At 37.3% G+C, this 19,246-nt stretch overlaps 1 protein-coding gene and 1 long non-coding RNA gene across 4 annotated transcripts in view; one reads left to right on the forward strand and one right to left on the reverse strand.

Annotated features, from left to right (window-relative positions):
- The window catches only part of LOC148969409 (uncharacterized), a 78,270-nt gene extending 63,650 nt beyond the window's left edge, over window positions 1-14,620 (reverse strand). Inside the window, exons 1-2 of one of the 2 annotated variants that reach the window (XR_016149533.1) lie at window positions 14,328-14,620; window positions 8,081-8,235 (exon numbers count right to left, since the gene is read on the reverse strand). This is a non-coding gene — a long non-coding RNA (uncharacterized LOC148969409). The remainder of the gene's footprint in view (window positions 1-8,080; window positions 8,236-14,327) is intronic. The other variant, XR_016149532.1, reaches the window with a different exon arrangement.
- A 714-nt stretch (window positions 14,621-15,334) lies between these two features.
- Window positions 15,335-17,513, forward strand: ppp1r3c2a (protein phosphatase 1 regulatory subunit 3C2, duplicate a). Of its 2 annotated transcripts, none has more exons than XM_039675757.2 (3): window positions 15,335-15,508; window positions 15,714-15,779; window positions 16,192-17,513. In XM_039675757.2, the coding sequence occupies exons 2-3, from the start codon at window positions 15,766-15,768 to the stop codon at window positions 17,153-17,155; spliced, it is 978 nt and encodes a 325-aa protein (XP_039531691.2). In that variant the 5' UTR covers window positions 15,335-15,508; window positions 15,714-15,765; the 3' UTR covers window positions 17,156-17,513. The 2 variants fall into 2 exon arrangements, with proteins under 2 accessions (XP_039531691.2, XP_039531692.2); XM_039675758.2 differs by having other exon boundaries at window positions 15,717-15,779.
- The last annotated feature ends 1,733 nt before the right edge of the window (window positions 17,514-19,246 follow it).

Consider the following 19,246-nt stretch of genomic DNA (forward strand, 5'->3'; position numbering starts at 1 on the left):
AGTAAGACTAGTGGCCTAGTATTGAAAGCAGTGGCAGGCCGTGCATTTCACACCTAGGCCTTCAGTGGAGTCCTACGTGAATTAATATTTACCTGAATTTTAACAGTGTAGCAGTGCACAGACTCTCTATATAATTGTTGTGAAATTACGCTTCTTATTTTGCACCGGCAGTTATGAGGTTAATGCTGTGAGTTCGGAAAAGGTCGGGTAGAGAGAAATGAGCGAGTGAGTTCGACTTATGCGTAGGTTCTTGGATTCCGATTATAAGTTCAAGAAATGGATCCTCCCTTGTCTTGTCCTTCAAGGGTTATAATAGTCCCTTGTCAGTCGTTACAGTTCGAATGTTTGAAAAAAAAAAAAAACATTTCATCATAAATTTACAAGACAAATTAAGAAGAAAATCACATTCACCATGGAAAAAAAACGGGCAAAAAAGCATTATAGCCTAGTCGCCAATGATTATTTTTTTGCACAAAATCCATCCTAATTAATTTATTTAAAAATACTTACATTCCTCTGTTGTGGCTACCTGTGCACCCGGACAGATCACGTTAAACTGTATAAGGCTGAATAAGGGATTATTTCCCGGTAGGTTTGAATCTCCTTGGGGTCGAAGTAATTTGTGGGCTGAAAAACTATTAAATCTACAGGAATATATTTTAGTTTATGCAGTTCGCTACAGATACGGCTAGCTATCTCTGACTATCAGTGATAGTACCACGCTCTCTGACCATCCAATAAAAGGACATGAAAATGCAGAGGTTATTGTACGCCTGCTAGGTGGCCCCGCTGTAGTCAAATCGAAATCTGATTGGCTGATTAAATCTGACTGATTATCAAATTTTTTAAAGCAACGTTTTCATTGCCATTCATTTTAAGCTACAAGCTACAGGCCCACACTGTCGATTCTGAAGGCAGATTTATTTGAGCCTGACAACTCATGATGGCTGAAATATGATTGGATAAAAGTGCTAAAATAGATATACACTACTGGAAGCAGCGCAAGCAAGAGAAAAGCTATGAAATTAAGATAATGGACTATTGGGAATAATTTAATACTCATTCATGGAAAAAAAATATATTAAAGTGCAAGTCAGTGATTCTGATAGTGTTTAGCCAAGCCAAGGCCTTGCTGGCCCTGACCGCCCACCACTGATTGAAAGCTACACATTTTTATAGCTTAAAATTAAATTTTATATCATGTTTAAAGGTAGGCAATTTTTAAACACTTTTTGTTATCCTGGTTAAAATTATCTTTACATCCTGATAGCAATCATCAAAAAAAGTTGCCTAAATATTAAGCAGTCAAGTGGTAAAATAAGGGCTCTGTAAGTTGTTCATGTTCATTATTATCGTGATGTTTTGTGCTTTGAGACATGAGAGTCACCGTGATTTTGCCAAGTAAGATATTTTGTTGATCCTGGATCAACGTTCCTGTCCCAAAATGTAGTCCTTACCCAATCCCTATCCCTAAACCTAACCCTACCCATAACTTTTCCATAAAATCGTAGGGTAATGATTGGTGAATAACACTGATGTTTAAGTACTTCACCCTGGTTGTAAGCCTAATCTTGACATAAACTGTAAACTTGTCCCTCAAATCTGATTGGTTGATTGGAAAGTTGATCCAGGATCAACAAAGATGTTGATCCAGGAACATGTGGTACTTGGTGAAATCACGTTCACCAAGACATGAGGTAGGGGAGGATGGGATCTCATTGTTTCAAAGCTAACTTATTGCTAGCCACACTCTGAACTCGCCTACCTTGAAATCTTAAATGTTTAAATGAATTTGTTTGTTTGTGTGGCTCAGACACAATGACATGGCACAGTTATCAAATTTGGGAAGTGGGCTTGGGACCACTTATATGTAAAAATAAATAAACTTCTTTAACAATGATTGGTGCATTTTAAAATGATTTCTGGCCGTCCCTCTAAAAAACCATCGGAAATATTTTTTAAACCATTTACCAACCGTGCACAAAGGGTGTCTTTACAGAACCCTGTTATCAAGCATTGTTAAAAGCCATATTAAGGGATTGTGCTCACTCACTGAAAATGAATTATGTCCTAGAGCAGTGGATAACTTGTTCCAAACAGCTCGGTCTTATACATCCCCTTCTCACTGCAGCTGTCTGTCGGGCCATGAGAAAAGTCTCCTCGCCTGCTAGAAGTCAAATGTGAAGGAGTAATGAATGTTAACGTGAATGTTAATTTAGATATCAAGTTGAATTGCAATATATAATCCAACCAAATGACCACTAGCTTCCTTGTTTTTAGAGGCTTTTGCATCGGAGGTCCTCCGGTGGTATTGTACAGTAAGTTATTGTATGTTAAGGTGGTTGGAACATCTTAAGTGACTTAAAAAGAAAAAGTTGCATATTAATTGAAGGGGTTCAAGGATCATGGATACAGACACACAAAAAAAAATTATGGATTCGAGGAATTTTGTGGTTGAAATTTTAGACAAAAAACTTTAATGGATTCAAGGAGTTTTCTGGTTAAAATTTTAGACAAAAAAAATAATAATGAATTCAAGGAGTTTTGTGGAATTTTAAAGTAACAAATTGGGTCAAATTGACCCATATTGGAATGAATTGAATGCGATAAATGCTTCAGTACACATAGAAATCATAAAATTGCTCAAAAAATGCTTTTCTAGGAGACTGTTGCTCAGTGGCAGATACAGAAAGTGGATGATGAGTGGGCTTCCAAATGTGTGGGTGGAAAAATTAGCATCACCTCATCTCTTTCAACCAGCTTAATTTAAAAAAAATAAAATAAATAAAAAATTGACGGACTCTGCGCGGATCTATAAATGTAATATGACATTCATGGGTTTATCTCCCTCTGAAGTATAAACACTGAGCCTCCCAGATGCCATCAAAACATTGAAAGCGGTCCACTCAGATCTTTTAATCTCTTTCCAGCTTAACCAATAGTGTGAGTTTAGGGGTGTGGCTACTGGAGCAGGCAGAGCCAGAGGGTGTTTATCCACTATGGGACCATGGTTGATGCTTTAAAGTAATTCAGCTTCGGTTACAGCAATGCAAAACACAAGACACGAGACTAGCACAGGCGAACAGAACAGAATTCAGTGCCATAAAGACAAAAAACGATTAGGCAGAATGATTGAGGTATTTTCAAAGTAAGAATAAAAATCCAAGTCAAAACCAAATTCTTCTCTATACTACTCTGGACTCCTTCAGCTCCAATATGAGCACAAGAGACTCACGGCCCCTACTGAGGTTCACCTGGACCTTCGGCCGGGATATCATTCAAAGCCCTCGAACACAACCCTCAGTTAGCGCTCATTGGCAGTCACTCAACAGACACAAAGGAAGTGCCTTTAGAAAGAGCTTTCGCACTTTAAAGTAGTAAATGGTAGGAAAGTCTGTTCCTCCTTGACTTTTCCTTTGGCTCGGTTTTAACGTTGAGCCCATTGAGTATCTCAAAAACCATTGCAAACACCAGACTCACAGCAGAGGATGCTCAGTGTGCAGTATCATGCATTAGCACATTTGTCACTTCATCAGCAGCCCATGTTCTTATGCAAATGAGTTGATGTACATTATCAGTCTGATAGTTTAAGTTCCCAATAAACACCTCTTTCATTTCTCAAGCAATTAAATGTTTCATCCTTTAAAACCAACAATGTGATTTCAATGATATTCTAAAAAAAAATTTAGATGGAATTTCTGGTCTTTTTGGTTTTGAGATTCATTTTGAGATATCATTACCTTTCCATTTAAACCTTTAAAAAAATATTTGTATGAAGGCATAAATTGACTCAGAGACTCAAAAATCTCAGAGGATTAAACAAAACCAGGCTTTGCAGTTGCCAGGCAGCATAGCTGAAGATAAGTGGGCTTCACGACTAGCAGTTGAGCGCTAAGCAATAAGCATTAGTTGCTGATGTGACTTATAGTACACTTATTAGAGGGATTGTCCTCCTGGAACAACATGAGGTTAAGTGCCCTGCTCTAAAGTTCAATGGTTCATAGATCAACTCGTGGGATTTGAACCTACAACTCTTCTGTTACATCATTAACTGCTAGGCTTTGCTAATTTCTTTGACCTGTTACTATATTGGCATAGTGCTGCTAATAAAGCACAAAAGGAAACCAGTCACTGTGATATAAGATTTCCTTTCAAACAGAGATGATCAAACAGCTGCCAAGGTTTACATAAAGAGTGAGGGAGCAAAATGAGCTGTGATTTCCCAGAGTGCTCCGCTAACATGCTAATGAAAGGCAAATTCTAAAAGGCATTGCTATTTTCATCCTCAGAAAGCACTGTGGTTTTCAAACAAGAGTGAACAATGGAGGGCCCTTCGACAAAGCCGTACTAACGTAATTGCTTTAAAGACCAGCTGAAAACAGAAATTGTTTGGCCTGCATTGACTTACTTCCTTTTCAAACAGGAAGTTGGGGCCAATAAATATATCACAGAAGTGAATCGTGTTTTGCTAAGCGATTGTTAGTGAGGCAGGTCATATTAGTGGGAGGGGCATTTTTATAGAGAACATTTGATTGGACGAAGATATGGACATGCCCACACGTGCAGATTTACTCTTTTGGTCTGTTACCAAGAATAGAAAGACATTTTAAATGCATAAACATGTCGTATTTCAGTTTTCTTTTCTTTTTTGTAGTGTGAAGGTAACAGGTAACATTTAAAATGAAAAATGACAGAGAGATTACATGGCGCAGGGTGTACCAAATGTGGCATGAATAGCGCTCAAAAAATGGCACATGTCTCATCTTTGGGAAACAATCAGTCTAGATGCAGCACAGCTGTGACCAAGGGCGGATAGGGATTTTGTTTTATCATTTAGGCAGGTTCAAATACCATTTATGGCTTCAAAATGTTTAATGGCAATTAATTATAGGTTAATAAACCGTGCATTAACCAGCACTCCCTAGAGCGTCACACTTTCGTTATGTCAAGATCACACATATGTGAATCACTTGAGAAAATGCCGGCTTCTGGTTTTAATCTAATATGAAATCTGATTCCATCAAGCATAACTTTTCCAGCATAAAAACAATAACATAAGCTAACCCCTCTTGTGTTATAGGGAAATAGCTAGACAATTGCAATATAGAGCATCACACAGCTTCTACCTGTATGAGGAGATTGCACATGGGAAGCAGAACGGTTCCTATCGAATTTCAGTTCCCAATTAACACCTCTCTCATTTCTCAAGCAATGAAATGTTTCATCATTTAAAACCAACACAATGTGATTTCAATGATATTATTAAAAATGTAAATAGAATTTCTGGTCTCTTTGGTTTTGAGTTTAACTTTGAGATAATATCATTACCTTTCCATTTAAACCTTTAAAAAAATATTTGTTTGAAGGCAAAAATTTACCAATCTCAGAGGATTAATCAAAACCAGGCTTTGCAGTTGCCTAGCAGGCAGCATAGCTAAAGATAAGTGGCCTTCACGACTAGCAGTTTAGCGCTAAGCATTATTTGCTGATGTGACTTATAGTACACTTATTAGAGGGATTGTCCTCCAGGAACAACATGAGGTTAAGTGCCCTGCTCTAAAGTTCAATGGTTCATAGATCAACTCGTGGGATTTGAACCTACAACACTTCTGTTAGATCATTAACTGCTAGGCTTTGCTAATTTCTTTGACCTGTCACTATATTGGCATGGCAGTGCTGCTAATAAAGCACAAAAGGAAACCAGTCACTGTGATGTAAGATTTCCTTTCAAACAGAGATGATCAAACAGCTGCCAAGGTTTACATAAAGAGTGAGGGAGCAAAATGAGCTGTGATTTCCCAGAGTGCTCCGCTAACATGCTAATGAAAGGCAAATTCTAAAAAGCATTGCTATTTTCATCCTCAGAAAGCACTGTGGTTTTCAAACAAGAGCGAACAATGGAATCACTTCAAGGGCCCTTTGACAAAGCCATACTAACGTAACAGCTTGAAAGACCAGCTGAAAACAGAAGTTGTTTGTCCTGCATTGACTTGCTTCCTTTTCAGACAGGAAGTTGGGGCCAATAAATATATCACAGAAGTGAATCGTGTTTTGCTCCATGCTATTGTTAGTTGTAATATGTTGACACGCCCACACATGCAGAATTACTCTTTTGGTCTGTTACCAAGAATAGAAAGACATTTTAAATGCATGTCATATTTCAGTTTTCTTTTCTCGTGGTGTGAAGGTAACAAGTAACATTTAAAATGAAAAATGACAGCGAGATTATATGGCGCAGGGTGTACCAAATGTGGCATGAATAGCGCTCAAAAAATGGCACATGTCTCATCTTTGGGAAACAATCAGTCTAGATGCAGCACAGCTGTGACCAAGGGCAGCGAGGGATTTTGTTTCATCATTTCTGCAGGTTCAAATACCTTTTATGGCTTCAAAATTGTTAATGGCAAATTAATTATAGGTTGAAAAAAAAAAGTGCATTAACCAGCACTCCCTGGAGTGTCACACTTTCGTTATGTCAAGATCACACGTAGTGGTTTCTGTTTTTAATCTAATATGAAATTTGATTCCATCAAACATAAACCTTTCCAGTATAAAAACAATAACATAAGCTAACCCCCTCTTTGTTATAGGGAAATAGCTAGACAATTGCAATAGAGCCTCACACAGGTTCAACCACTTACCGGTAATCATATCACAGCCGTGAACATTTGAATTCAGGCCGTAACGTTTCTGTGAAACACACCTGTGCTGAACCTCAAAGATTTGATCCAATTTTCACAGGGTGCTGCAATCAATCAAAACTTCCATCAGATCTATTTTATAAAAATCGATCACATAACAGTTTTTCTCTTTTGAGGCATTATTTTGCATGGACAGTTCCACAAGCATTGGCAAGCATATTTCAGCCTTGGTTATGGTGATATAGTTTAGGTAGTTTATTTTGTACTTCCTGTACTGCACTGCAGATTGAAAGTGTGTGTGTGTGTCTGTGTGTGTGTGCGTGCACTTAAAAGTTGTCTGGTGCTTTGCTGCCATCATGTGGTTACACATCGTCATTTGTTGGTTGGACCATATTGATTCTGAAGCCCTATTCTTTTAGCTCATTTTTTCATATGCACCAGAAACTGTAAACTTGGAAAATCTTGTTAATGATTTTATCACCAACAGGGTTGATTATATTGTAATGGACTCAAACAGAACGCTGCTCCCAGGATTGTGAACAGAACCAGACAATCTGAACATATACAGTACACCAGACATCGGTTCTTTACACTAGCTTCTAGTTACATAGGCCTATAGAATTGATTTAAAATACTACTACTTGTTTATAAATCACTCAATGATCTAGGACCTCAGTAGTACATTGCAGATAAGCTAATTGAATATAAACGGATGATTAGGATCAAGATGAGTTTAAATCAGAAACCAGATTTTTATTATTTGCTTTTATGGTCAATTCTAATGCATTTGCTGCTTATTTTATAATTATTTTCTCTTACTCTTTTTACATAAAGCACTTTTATTTAATTGTACGAAACACTAAACTAGCCTTGCCTGTCTAAAACCTGTTTAAAGACTTCTGATTCATTGATTAGTTTGGCAGATTAATGATTTTTTGGGGATACAGCCCACATTGACTAAACCTGTTGGCCTATTTATTTATGAATGCAGCAATCAATCATTTTAACAATTTTGAGGGAACGCAACAAATTTTGGCAAATTCTGCCTAACATCTAACCATTTAATTAAAACTCTTAATATTCACTCCTCATGTTCAGACAATTTTTAAAACTGTGGTTCTAGGAATAGGAGAAAAATGTTGCATAACCTGACCTAAAACGCCTTCCTAGACAACCAGTTCTGCATATAATCATCCACATTCCAGATTTAGGAGTGATAAACAAAGGCCTAATAATTAGAATACATTTTTGCTGTATTCTTGTCAAGTCTTTTTGCAGGAAAAATACTAAAAAAAAAAAAACTAGTTTGAGTAGAAGAAAGTTGTGCAGTGCAGTACATTATAGCACAACACTAATGTGACATTAATATGTCTTTTTCAGTGGCACAAAATGAACACAAGGGAGAGCATTAACCTTCCCATGTTCTTTCTCTAGCCTACCTGGGAGACTGAAACCGATCAAAGTGTGCACGAAGGTCCAGCAACCGCACAGATCAATGCAGAGATTAGTAGCGGAATTGGAGAGCAGAGATGGTGACATTTGCTTTGCCAGTGCTGCCTTTCCAATAAATGAGAATTCCCAGATAACAGTCAACCTGTTGAGGAGAATTGATCACCTGAGTTAGCTGAGGCAATCCTTATTGATTTCGTTCAATCAGCGCGCGTACAGTGGTTTTACAGACTAAGATGATAGATTCAGTGAAGTCCACACAGCCAATTACTACTTCAATAAGTGTGTGTGTGTGTGTGTGTGAGAGAGAGAGAGAGAGAGAGAGAGAGAGAGAGAGAGAGAGAGAGAGAGAGAGAGAGAGAGAGAGAGAGAGAGAGAGACCAACCTGAGGCCTTGTCCACACTACGTTTTCGTTTGAAAATGTATATTTTTCTCTGCGTTTTGGCCTTCAGGCCACACTGAGACACGTTTTTATTGATAAAAAACTATCGACGCCTTTTGAAAACGCTCTTTAAAGTGGATAATTTTGAAAAGCATAATCGAAGCATAATTAGATATATGCATGTTATTGTAGCCTGTTATGTGCTATTCACTTTCACACTGTTGCTAAAATGTTACTTTGCACACTCATATCACAGTCCTGCAAAGATGACAAAGATGAAAATTTACTCACATTTGCTGTCCTGCGGCAAAAACAGTTGGGTTTTAGACCAAACATATGGTGACTGAGTGCGACCTATAAACCTTATGTAGCCCCGCCCCTTTTCAGCGTTGCGCTCGTTTGTATCTTCGTTGTATTTTCACAGCGATCTTGCATAGGTATGAATGAACTGCTCGTAAAAAAAATCCCGGTCGACATTTGTTAAGACATCTGCTTTATGCTTATGATAAACATTGCAATGCTCATTATAACTTTTTTTAACTCTACAATAAATCCACTTCACCAGCTAACTCCTCGACAGCGATGCCATAGAAATATAGGTTACAGCGACCGCAAAAACGGAAGTTCAAAGACAATATTCTAAAGATGAGGCACCCGCATTTCTCTGGTGCATAAGGTCTATACGCATCGTGAATGGTGAGATCTTGCACTAAATAAACTTATCCTGTCAGAAGATTTGCGCAATACATTTATTTTTCTGTTTTTATCATCTCAGTGAGGTTTTATGCATGCGCAGTAAGGTTCTAAAACTTTCTCATCCACACTGAAACGTCAAAAAAAAAAAAAACTGTATGGGTGTGCACGCGACGTTCCTGGACGTGCACATCAACACAGACTCTCCACAGTTGCGGTAGCGATGAAACTAGAAACAACAACAGGTGACTTTAAGCTAGGTTCATATCCTGCCCTTATTCACGTAAAAGCTTTTAAACCATTTATGCGGAACAAGAAAAAAGAGAACGCGCTGCCAGCGAATGTCCTCCTGATACACACACACAACGCACAGAAAGATGTGCACCAAGTTCTATTTCGCCGTTTGAACGAACAAAAACCCACATGTATGCCAAAACATGGCATCGAGTATCCTCACATAAATAACAGTCTTAAATGAGTTAAATAAAACTCATAACACAGTTAACACAGTCTTAAACGAGTTAAATAAAATCTTAAATGTAAGTAAAGTGAGAGAATGAGATGCATGAGATCCTGTCAGCAGCAGCAGATCTTAAAGTGACAGCAGCCTGTAATTCTGTAAAGTTAACCAAATAACAAAGGGAAAAGAAAAAAATACTAACTGCTCTTGACTAAATAATGTGTGTAGCTTTAATAAGGATTAATCTATATTTATATTTATGCAGTGCGGACTGTTTGATTTCTCTATAGCCTATTTCATACCTGTTACACGGCATAGGTAAATGTGACGTTTATTGTGGGTTTATGTTAGGTTTGTTTTAAGATCAAGGGAGGGGGGGAATCATTTTCATCGAGACATCAGTAGCTACTGTACACACTAACCTAAAGGATTATTAGGAACACCATACTAATACTGTGTTTGACCCCCTTTCGCCTTCACAACTGCCTTAATTATACATGGCATTGATTCAACAAGGTGCTGAAAGCATTCTTTAGAAATGTTGATAGCATCTTGCAGTTGATGGAGATTTGTGGGATGCACATCCAGGGCACGAAGCTCCCGTTCCATCACATCCCAAAGATGCTTTATTGGGTTGTGATCTGGTGACTGTGGGGGCCATTTTAGTACAGTGAACTCATTGTCATGTTCAAGAAACCAATTTGAAAGGATTCAAGCTTTGTGACATTATCCTCCTGATTCAGGCTTTGTGACTGTGGTGCATTATCCTGCTGGAAGTAGCCATCAGAGGATGGGTACATGGTGGCCATAAAGGGATGGACATGGTCAGAAACAATGCTCAGGTAGGCTGTGGCATTTTACCGATGCCCAATAGGCACTAAGGGGCCTAAACATCCCCCACACCATTACACCACCACCAGCAGCCTGCACAGTTGTAACAAGCAGCCCAAGGCATGATGGATCCATGTTCTCATTCTGTTTATGCCAAATTCTGACTCTACCATCTGAATGTCTCAACAGAAATGGAGACTCATCAGACCAGGCAACATTTTTCCAGTCTTCAACTGTCCAATTTTGGTGAGCTCTTGCAAATTGTAGCCTCTTTTTTCTATATTTGTAGTGGAGATGAGTGGTACCCGGTGGGGTCTTCTGCTGTTGTAGCCCATCCGCCTCAAGGTTGTGCATGTTGTGGCTTCACAAATGCTTTGCTGCATACCTCGGTTGTAACGAGTGGTTATTTCAGTCAAAGTTGCTTTTCTATCAGATTGAATAAGTTGGCCCATTCTCCTCTGACCTCTTGCATCAACAAGGCATTTTTGCCCACAGGACTGCCGCATACTGGATGTTTTTTTTTCCTTTTCACACCATTCTTTGTAAACCCTAGAAATGATTGTGTGTGAAAATCCCAGTAACTGAGCAGATTGTGAAATACTCAGACCGGCCCATCTGGCACCAACAACCATGCCATGCTCAAAATTGCTTAAATAACCTTTCTTTCCCATTCAGGAGTTCAGGAGATTGTCTTGACCAGGAACAACCAGGTTGATTAGATAATTGCATTCATGAGAAACTGAACAGGTGTTCCTAATAATCCTTTAGGTGAGTGTAAATAATATATGTGATACTGGGTTAGGTTAGGGTTAGGGTTTGGGTTAGAGCTCTTCATTCATAAACAAATGCCATTAAACAATTATTTTAAATATACTGTCTTGAGCATGTTGTTTCTAGATTACAGTGGAAATCGAGGCTCACATTATTTACATTTTTATTTACACACAAAACATTAATGGCTAAAATTTTGACTTTATAAAATGATTCTCTAAAGTCTTGCCGATCAATGTATCAATTTGCACATAAAATAACAAACCAGGTGGCTTCCAGATCCTATGGCAACATAACATTAGTTAGGATCTGCATTCCAAAAGGATTGCAAACAAGCTATTTAATTATTTTGTGTAAATGTGAAGGATGGAAGAATCACTTATGGAGAGAAGTCATAAGGAGTGGGTGAAACTTGTTGGATGGAAACATAGATGTCTTGGTTGCACAACCCTATGCATGATCCACCTATAAATGTACCTTTCACCTTATTGATGTTATGAAACAAGAATGTACACACCTCTAAACTGAAGTCACAGATTTTGTTTTGTTGTAAAGTTTAAATTAACAAAAAAAATCACATTTTCAATGTGAGCATGTGAAAAACTGCAATAATAATAAAAATAATAAATAAAATAATTATTATAATTAAAACGGTATACAATTTTGAATTTTATGCTAAATTTTGTCAGTCTTGCATCGTAGATGTTCCTTTTGTTTACATGAGTCCATATAGGAAACTTCCAAACAGTTTAATAAGTTTATTGCTAACTTACAACAAATAGAAACCTACAGTGAAAACAATTCATATCAGAAGATTGTCCTGCACTAACCCTAATACTGCACATTTTCTAGTAGTTAATCTCTCTATAATCACTATTTAAGCCCATCTGATTCATCTCAATGTGTCAGATTTCTGTTACAATGTCAAGAGATGATTTAGTTTACAGATGCTACAATGATGTTTTGAACATGAGTTCACCACATTAATCATGTTTCTGTGGAGCTATTCACAATGCCTTTTGTAATACCAACCTATTTTAGCCAGAGACAGTTCTGATGACATATAAAAATAATGTCTTGAATTCTTACATTTTTAATAATGTATATATTTATTTGCCAATCCTTTGTTTGCAGGTGTAATGTAAATATTTTATCATATGCTTTTATCATAAGATTTTATCATTTGTTTTACTGAAGAAATTAGCTCCTTAGAAAAGTAATAACTATAATAATGTTTTAAAATTTACATAAATGCATTTCTTTTTATTTATATATTAGGGAGCGTTTACATGACAGCTTTCGACTAAAAACATTCTGTTCATTTACACAAAAGCGGTGTTTTGTGGGCCTGAAAACGCAAACTTTTGAAAACAGGTTTTATGGAGTCAATACCGTTATCGTCTCCATGTCGCCAACTACTGGCCTGGCATGAATAATACAGTGTTTTTAGTTGATTTTGTGGATCCTCAAGAACTGAGATTGTTTTAACAAGGGCTTTACCTGAAAAATGCAAAGGAAAAAATGCATAGGGGTGGTGATGGCGCAGTGGATAAGACACATGCCTTTGGTGTGAGACACCTGGGTTCAAATACACTGCGAGACACCAATGTGTCCCTGAGAAAGACACTTAACCCTTTGTTGCTCCAGAGGCCTGCAACCTCTGACATACATAGCAATTGTAAGTCGCTTTGGATAAAAGCGTCAGCTAAATGGAAATGGAAAACACTTTTCTGTTTATGAATCATTGCCGTGTAAACTTACCCTTAAACGATTTTGCATTCAATAAATACATTTTATCAGTAACCTTTACTTTGCTCTACTGTGTGAGCTTTTGAAAATGTAACAATAAGAATTCAATAAGACTTGCTGCTTACATTCATCACAATATTTATATTATGTAAGCATGGAATTTAGCATTGCATTTGAGCATGAATCTAGGTAACTATCATTATATAATCAAAACCTAGCAACCAATCCTCACAAACTGCAGATACACAATGGAAAAAAAAATTGGAGTAATTAACGTTTAGATCATCATAATACATTCTCATTCTAATGGGGTGAGGTTTTTTCCAAAGCTTTTGGAGATTTGTGCATTCTCGACCAACTTAACTTTAGAATAGGCCTGTGAACTGAAATGACCTAATTTCTTATTTTGCTTGTGATCTACATTAGTAATTTTAGTGTTTCTCAAAAAATGACAACTCGTTACTTGTGACCTCAATTGACGTATTGAGTGTTTTGGGTTTTTTTTTTCTAAAAGGACAGCGTAATTTTTATTATTATGCACATGTATATGCTCATCTGCATTTTACAGTGACCTCAAATATACCTCACCCAATCAAATGAAATCTATCTATTTTATAATAATTGTTTAGTTTAGCTAATCCAAATGATGTAATGTTATGCAATTATGCATTGTGTGGGTATACTATTGGCCCTATTGTGTGTTGTGAAAATTCAAGATAAGCCATTGTTTTAAATATAGCCAAAAAATATTTTTTCACATATTATTTACCTATATGGAAGATGTGGGTGATTCTTTAACTATGGTCCTGTAATGTCAAAGAGGTTGATTTAAAATAATATTTTATATTTTTATTGAGTGAAAATTACATAAATTGTCCCAACAAATGTGCACCTTATAAAGATTTTCAAATGTAAGTGTGCTTATTCGCCAAGAAGTCAACAGATGAACATTCCTTGAGATGAAAAATGAGAAAGAAAACAAAGAAAACCCAAGGTAAATTTATACATAGTCAATTCATGAAACTCTTACACATTGTTTTTTCTAATGCCATGGCATTAGCCAATCAGACGTTCATAACCTTATGTTTTGTCAGCGCAGTCTCATCCCAAGATGTCATACAACCGACGCTTTTGACCATAGTACATCATAGAACTCACCACATGCACTCTGTTCAAAAAGCATCTAAAAAACGGTCCATAACACATCAGACATGTCAGCATTAATAAGAATATGTATCTTCTCTCAACCCAACCTGATAGGATTAAGCCAGGATCAGACATTGGTTCAATAAGGGCATTTAAAGGAGTAGTTCACTTTAAAAAAAAAAACTTTTGCTGATAATTTACTCACCCCCATGTCATCCAAGATGTCCACGTCTTTCTTTCTTCAGTCGTACAATCTCATCCGACGTCTTCTCTCATTTCTGCCTTTTAGTTTTAGTAATTTCACTAAAATTAACTGTTTTTCCACATCAATAAGCTCCAACTCCAACATGATCCGCTCTCTTTCAGTCGCCATTGCTTGTAGTAACCTAACCATGAGGAATCTAAACACAGTGGAACATTAAAACCCTCCGCCACCAACTAGTGTTTCGGAGCAGTACTGCAGAGCAACCAAGACCTGAACGCAGAAGGATAAATGCTCACGACGGTGTCGCCTACGTGCATAGCCTACGCCGTACACTACGGCATACCCTCGACGTAGAAGTATAAATTGGCCTTAAGGGTCTTATCTAGCGAAACGATCAGTCATTTCAAAAATAAATAAAAAAGTTTATGTTTTATAAGCACAAATGCTCATCTTGCTCTGTTCTGTGATGAGCGTTCGTGACTCTCCTGTTCAAACTCGTTCATCAAAATGAACAAATCTTTTTTCGAGTCATGACTCGAAGGGTCCTAGACAAGACCCTTAATCATCGCCTGATGTCGTTTAAAGCCCTTTGAATCAGCACTGAAACTCTCATTGGGACCTTGAACCGTTTGGTTCCCAATGACGTCCATTATATGGAGAAAATCCTGGAATGTTTTCATCAAAAACCTTAATTTTTTTTCAACTGAAGAAAGAAAGACGTGGACATCTTGGATTACACGGGCGTGAGTAAATTATCAGCAAAAGTTTGTTTTTTTAAAGTGAAATACTGCTTTAATGTAGGAGAGATAGAGAGGGAGAGAGAGTGAGAGAGAGAGAGAGAGAGAGAGAGAGAGAGAGAGAGAGAGAGAGAGAGAGAGAGAGAGAGAGAGAGAGAGAGAGAGAGAAAGTACAGGCATTGACGCATGATATGAGTAGCCTATAGCAGATTCGGGGAGGGGCCAGTCATTCCTGCATTTGGGTGTGCTTTACAACCCTTTAAAACCACACAGCACTAAAACACAGTTTATTTTGAGGAAGGTTGCCAATGAGGGTTTGTTGAATGGAAAAGAGTATTGTTTACTTCTCATAACTACTTATGCGGTACATTTCTTTGGCATTGACCGAGTTTCTACATTGAAAAGTTAAAGAAAAATACATTTCAGAGCATCTTTCATTGATAGGTAAGTCTTTCAAATAATTCTGCATGTTTTAACATTGAAGACCTAGGCTATTACAGTCTGTCATACGTAAATAGTTTGACCTGACACTTTTATAAAAATTAATTGTTTTCTGTAAATAGATTCACCCGTAGATCTAAGATTGTTCCCCTTTCAGTGTTTACTTCAACTTTTACTTAGATTTTTTCTTCTTCTTCTTCTTTTCCAGCAGACATTTTACTATCAACAATCCTCTTCATCTGAGGTTCATCTGAGCAAAGATGAGCATTACAAAGTAAGTTGAGTAGTCCACTGCACAACTGAATGCATGTGATAGCCTATTACAGAAAGTAGATCATTTGCTTCAGTTAAGTTACAGTTTGGGTTCAAATGGATTTTCGGATATTTGATCACAAAACTTTGTCACATTGTTCCACATTGTCTGGGACCACTTGTGAAAATGTTGTGAACATTTTAAGAATCTGAAGAACCATTTTCCACCATAAAGAACCTTGTTTGGGAATGTAGATGTTAAAGTTTCTTCATGAGACCATAGATTCCGATAAAAACCTCTTTTTAAGAGTGCATGATTTCCAGGTTTACATTAGATTTTATTTGCAATGTCATCTCAGACTCTTGGACCCCAATGTATGTCTCTGTATTTTCCAAATTGTCTAACATAGCTTTTTCCCCATGTGTTTTCACAGACCATATGGATGCAATTACTCTTTCCCTGAGGTTGTGATGCCAGTGGATTTGGCCATGCATGCGCAAGTTAGCCCACAGCTCATTGGCATGTCCTCTCTCAGGCCTTCTTCATCCAACATGTCCTCACCGGAGCTTCTAAGAGCCAGACTTTCGCCTCCTTCCCCAACATCTTCACTGTCTTCCTCCAGCTCTGGCAGCTCCCTGTCCTCGTACTCTCCTGAAAGCAGCACGCTACGCAAGAAGAAGCGAGTCGTATTCGCTGATGCTAAAGGCCTCGCTCTCTCCTCCGTGCGCATCTTCACCGCGGACCCATCGGAGACTGAAACAGAAGATGCCCCACAACCAGAGGAGTGTGTGAAGGCTAGAGCACCCATACAGAGCATGAGACTGCGACTGAAGCTTGGTTTTCCACAGCCTGTTGTCGACCGTGCAAGCTTGAAGGTAAACTTCGTGCAGCTGGAGAGCTGTAGCGTGACCGAAAGGGTGTTGAGCGGAACTGTACGGGTCTGCAACCTTAAGTGCGACAAGACTGTCTTTATCCGAATAACTTTTGACTCATGGCGAAGCCAGAAAGACATTGCATGCACTTATGTGAGAGAACAACATACAAATTTGGAGACCAAATTGTATGCTTTTAATGTGTCTTTACCGTCCGAGCTGAACCAAAAGGACCGCCTGGAATTCGTAGTGGGATTCCAATCCGGCAGCTTGAAGCTCATAGACCACAACAATGGTAAAAACTACCAGATTTATGTGGAAAACGTGGCATCGGAACCTCGGCTGGTGATGCCAAGCAGGCGGAACTTCGTTACACCAAGTCCTCAACGTCTTTCTGTGTGGCCTGTGGTCAGAAGTCATCCTCTACAGATCGCGAAAAACCTGCCATGCAAAAGCCCACCCTACCCAGACCGTCTGGTACACAGGACCTGGGGAAGAATGACAAATGTGGCTCCATTGTGTTAAGATGGGACTGAGACACTTGTGTGGTCCATATTTCTACCTAAGAATGACTTCATGCGCCCCAGTGTTGTACATATCACTTACTTGAATGGACTATCTTGCTTGGTGCTTGCTAGTTTGCACATGCTGCCGAGGCAGTGAAATGTGAATGTTTACATTAGCCTAAGTTTATTTGATTTTAATTTGCACATTACATTTAATAATACAAGTTTTATGGGGAAACATTCCTGTGTCTGAAGAAGTAAATTAACATGGAAAAGTGCAGAAGAATCTTTTGTATGTATGTATGTATGTATGCATGTATAAATGTATATATTATTTATTTTGAACTATGTCATTAAAAGGAACTGCTTGATATGAACTTTTGCATGATTTTTGTGTCTTGCACAAAAGTATGTGTTAGTACGTGCCTGGGGCATTGTCATGCCTAAACTGGTCACACAACTTAGTGTATTATATCAAGACACTCCTCTGGCCTATTACCTAACTGAAACCACCTAGCAACCAGACAAACAATTAGTGTGAAAGAATGTTCCAGATGTTCTAATCGATTAGAACATTTCATTCCAAACCACAACCACATGTACAGCACATTATGTTACTCTCCTGACAGGTTATCAATGTAAGTTAATATTAGAGTATTACATAAGTATTACACTTTATTTCGATACTCCACTTTAGGCTTCTACTAAGTAACGTGTGATTCTAAAACAGCTAAAACGTGTTTTCTAATTGTATTTATTTGTGAACTAACTGTACAGACAGTATATATATATATATATATATATATATATATTAGGGCTGTGCAAAGATGAATTGCGATTAATCGCATCCAAAATAAAAGTTTGTGTTTACATAATATATCTGTGTGTGCTGCGTATAATTATTTTGTATATATAAATGCACACATCCATGTATATAATTAAGAAAATGTGTTATTCATCTATAAAATATTTATATATATATATATATATATATAATATAGATTATGTATGTATATGTAATTGTAAATAAACACAGTATTTACACTTACATATACATGCATGCATATGTATTTATATATACAAAATAATTACACACATCACACACACAAATATATTACAGTATATAAACAAAAACCTCTGTTTTTTTCTGTTACCTTTGTGGATGTTTATTCAGTCAAATGTTTATCGTGTAAAGAATCGTTACACTGATTCAAAGCGATTTCAAAACAAGTTTGTGAGTGCAAGTTTAATTAGCCATGCAGGAAACTTTCAGTAAAAGATCTTGCTGGATAAACATCTTTGTTGTTTCTGGAACTACATTCTAATGCATTCAGTGCCCAAGGGATGAGTTTAAAAATTGAAAGAATGCTGTTAGGGGTAGAAGATAGACATCATAGAAAAAAAAAAATCATATTACTGTAAATTTTTTGTAATTAACTATTGTGTCTTTTGCTTGTTCAATGTGCAGTGGAGTGTACAGGAGTTTTGTCATAGCACTCACATGTACATGTACTGTATGTGCATAAATACACTGTATGTATGCACCACTGATGAACTTTACAGTTACTAAACTGAACTGAATTAACACTGAAGTGACTTGAGCTGAATTGGCTTGTTAGAGCTGCTTTACAGCTGAATTTGAATTTGTTACTATTGTGAAGCTGCTTTGAAACAGTCTGTGTTGTATGAAGTGTTACAAAAATAAAGGTGTCCTCTATTCATTGTGATAGGTTTTTTAAACTGATCATTAAAAAAAATCTTGCAGGAATAACATTTATATGCTTTTGAAACCTAAATGTTTCCAAACACTTTGGTTAGTCAGTCAGTGTGTGTTTGTCTCACCATGTGTAAATCAAGAAATAAGGGTTTGCTTCTAGTAACTGAAGGGTTTCTTTCTTTCTGACAACATAGAGTTTTGATTTCAAAGTGGTCAATTTATGTATAAGTGTTTTCACACGATCATTGGATGCGGGTAACAGAAATGATTGTGGCAATAACATTTTTCTAAAAGAAACACAAGAGCTGTTAGTCTTGAATGATGTGTGTAATGTATAAAACTGTGTTAAACGTTCAGCAAAAAGTTTGTTTTACAAATGCAAACTGAGTGCAC

This window comes from Pimephales promelas, chromosome 23 (genome assembly GCF_988280905.1).
Source record: "Pimephales promelas chromosome 23, fPimPro1.hap1.1, whole genome shotgun sequence".
NCBI lineage: Eukaryota > Metazoa > Chordata > Actinopteri > Cypriniformes > Leuciscidae > Pimephales > Pimephales promelas.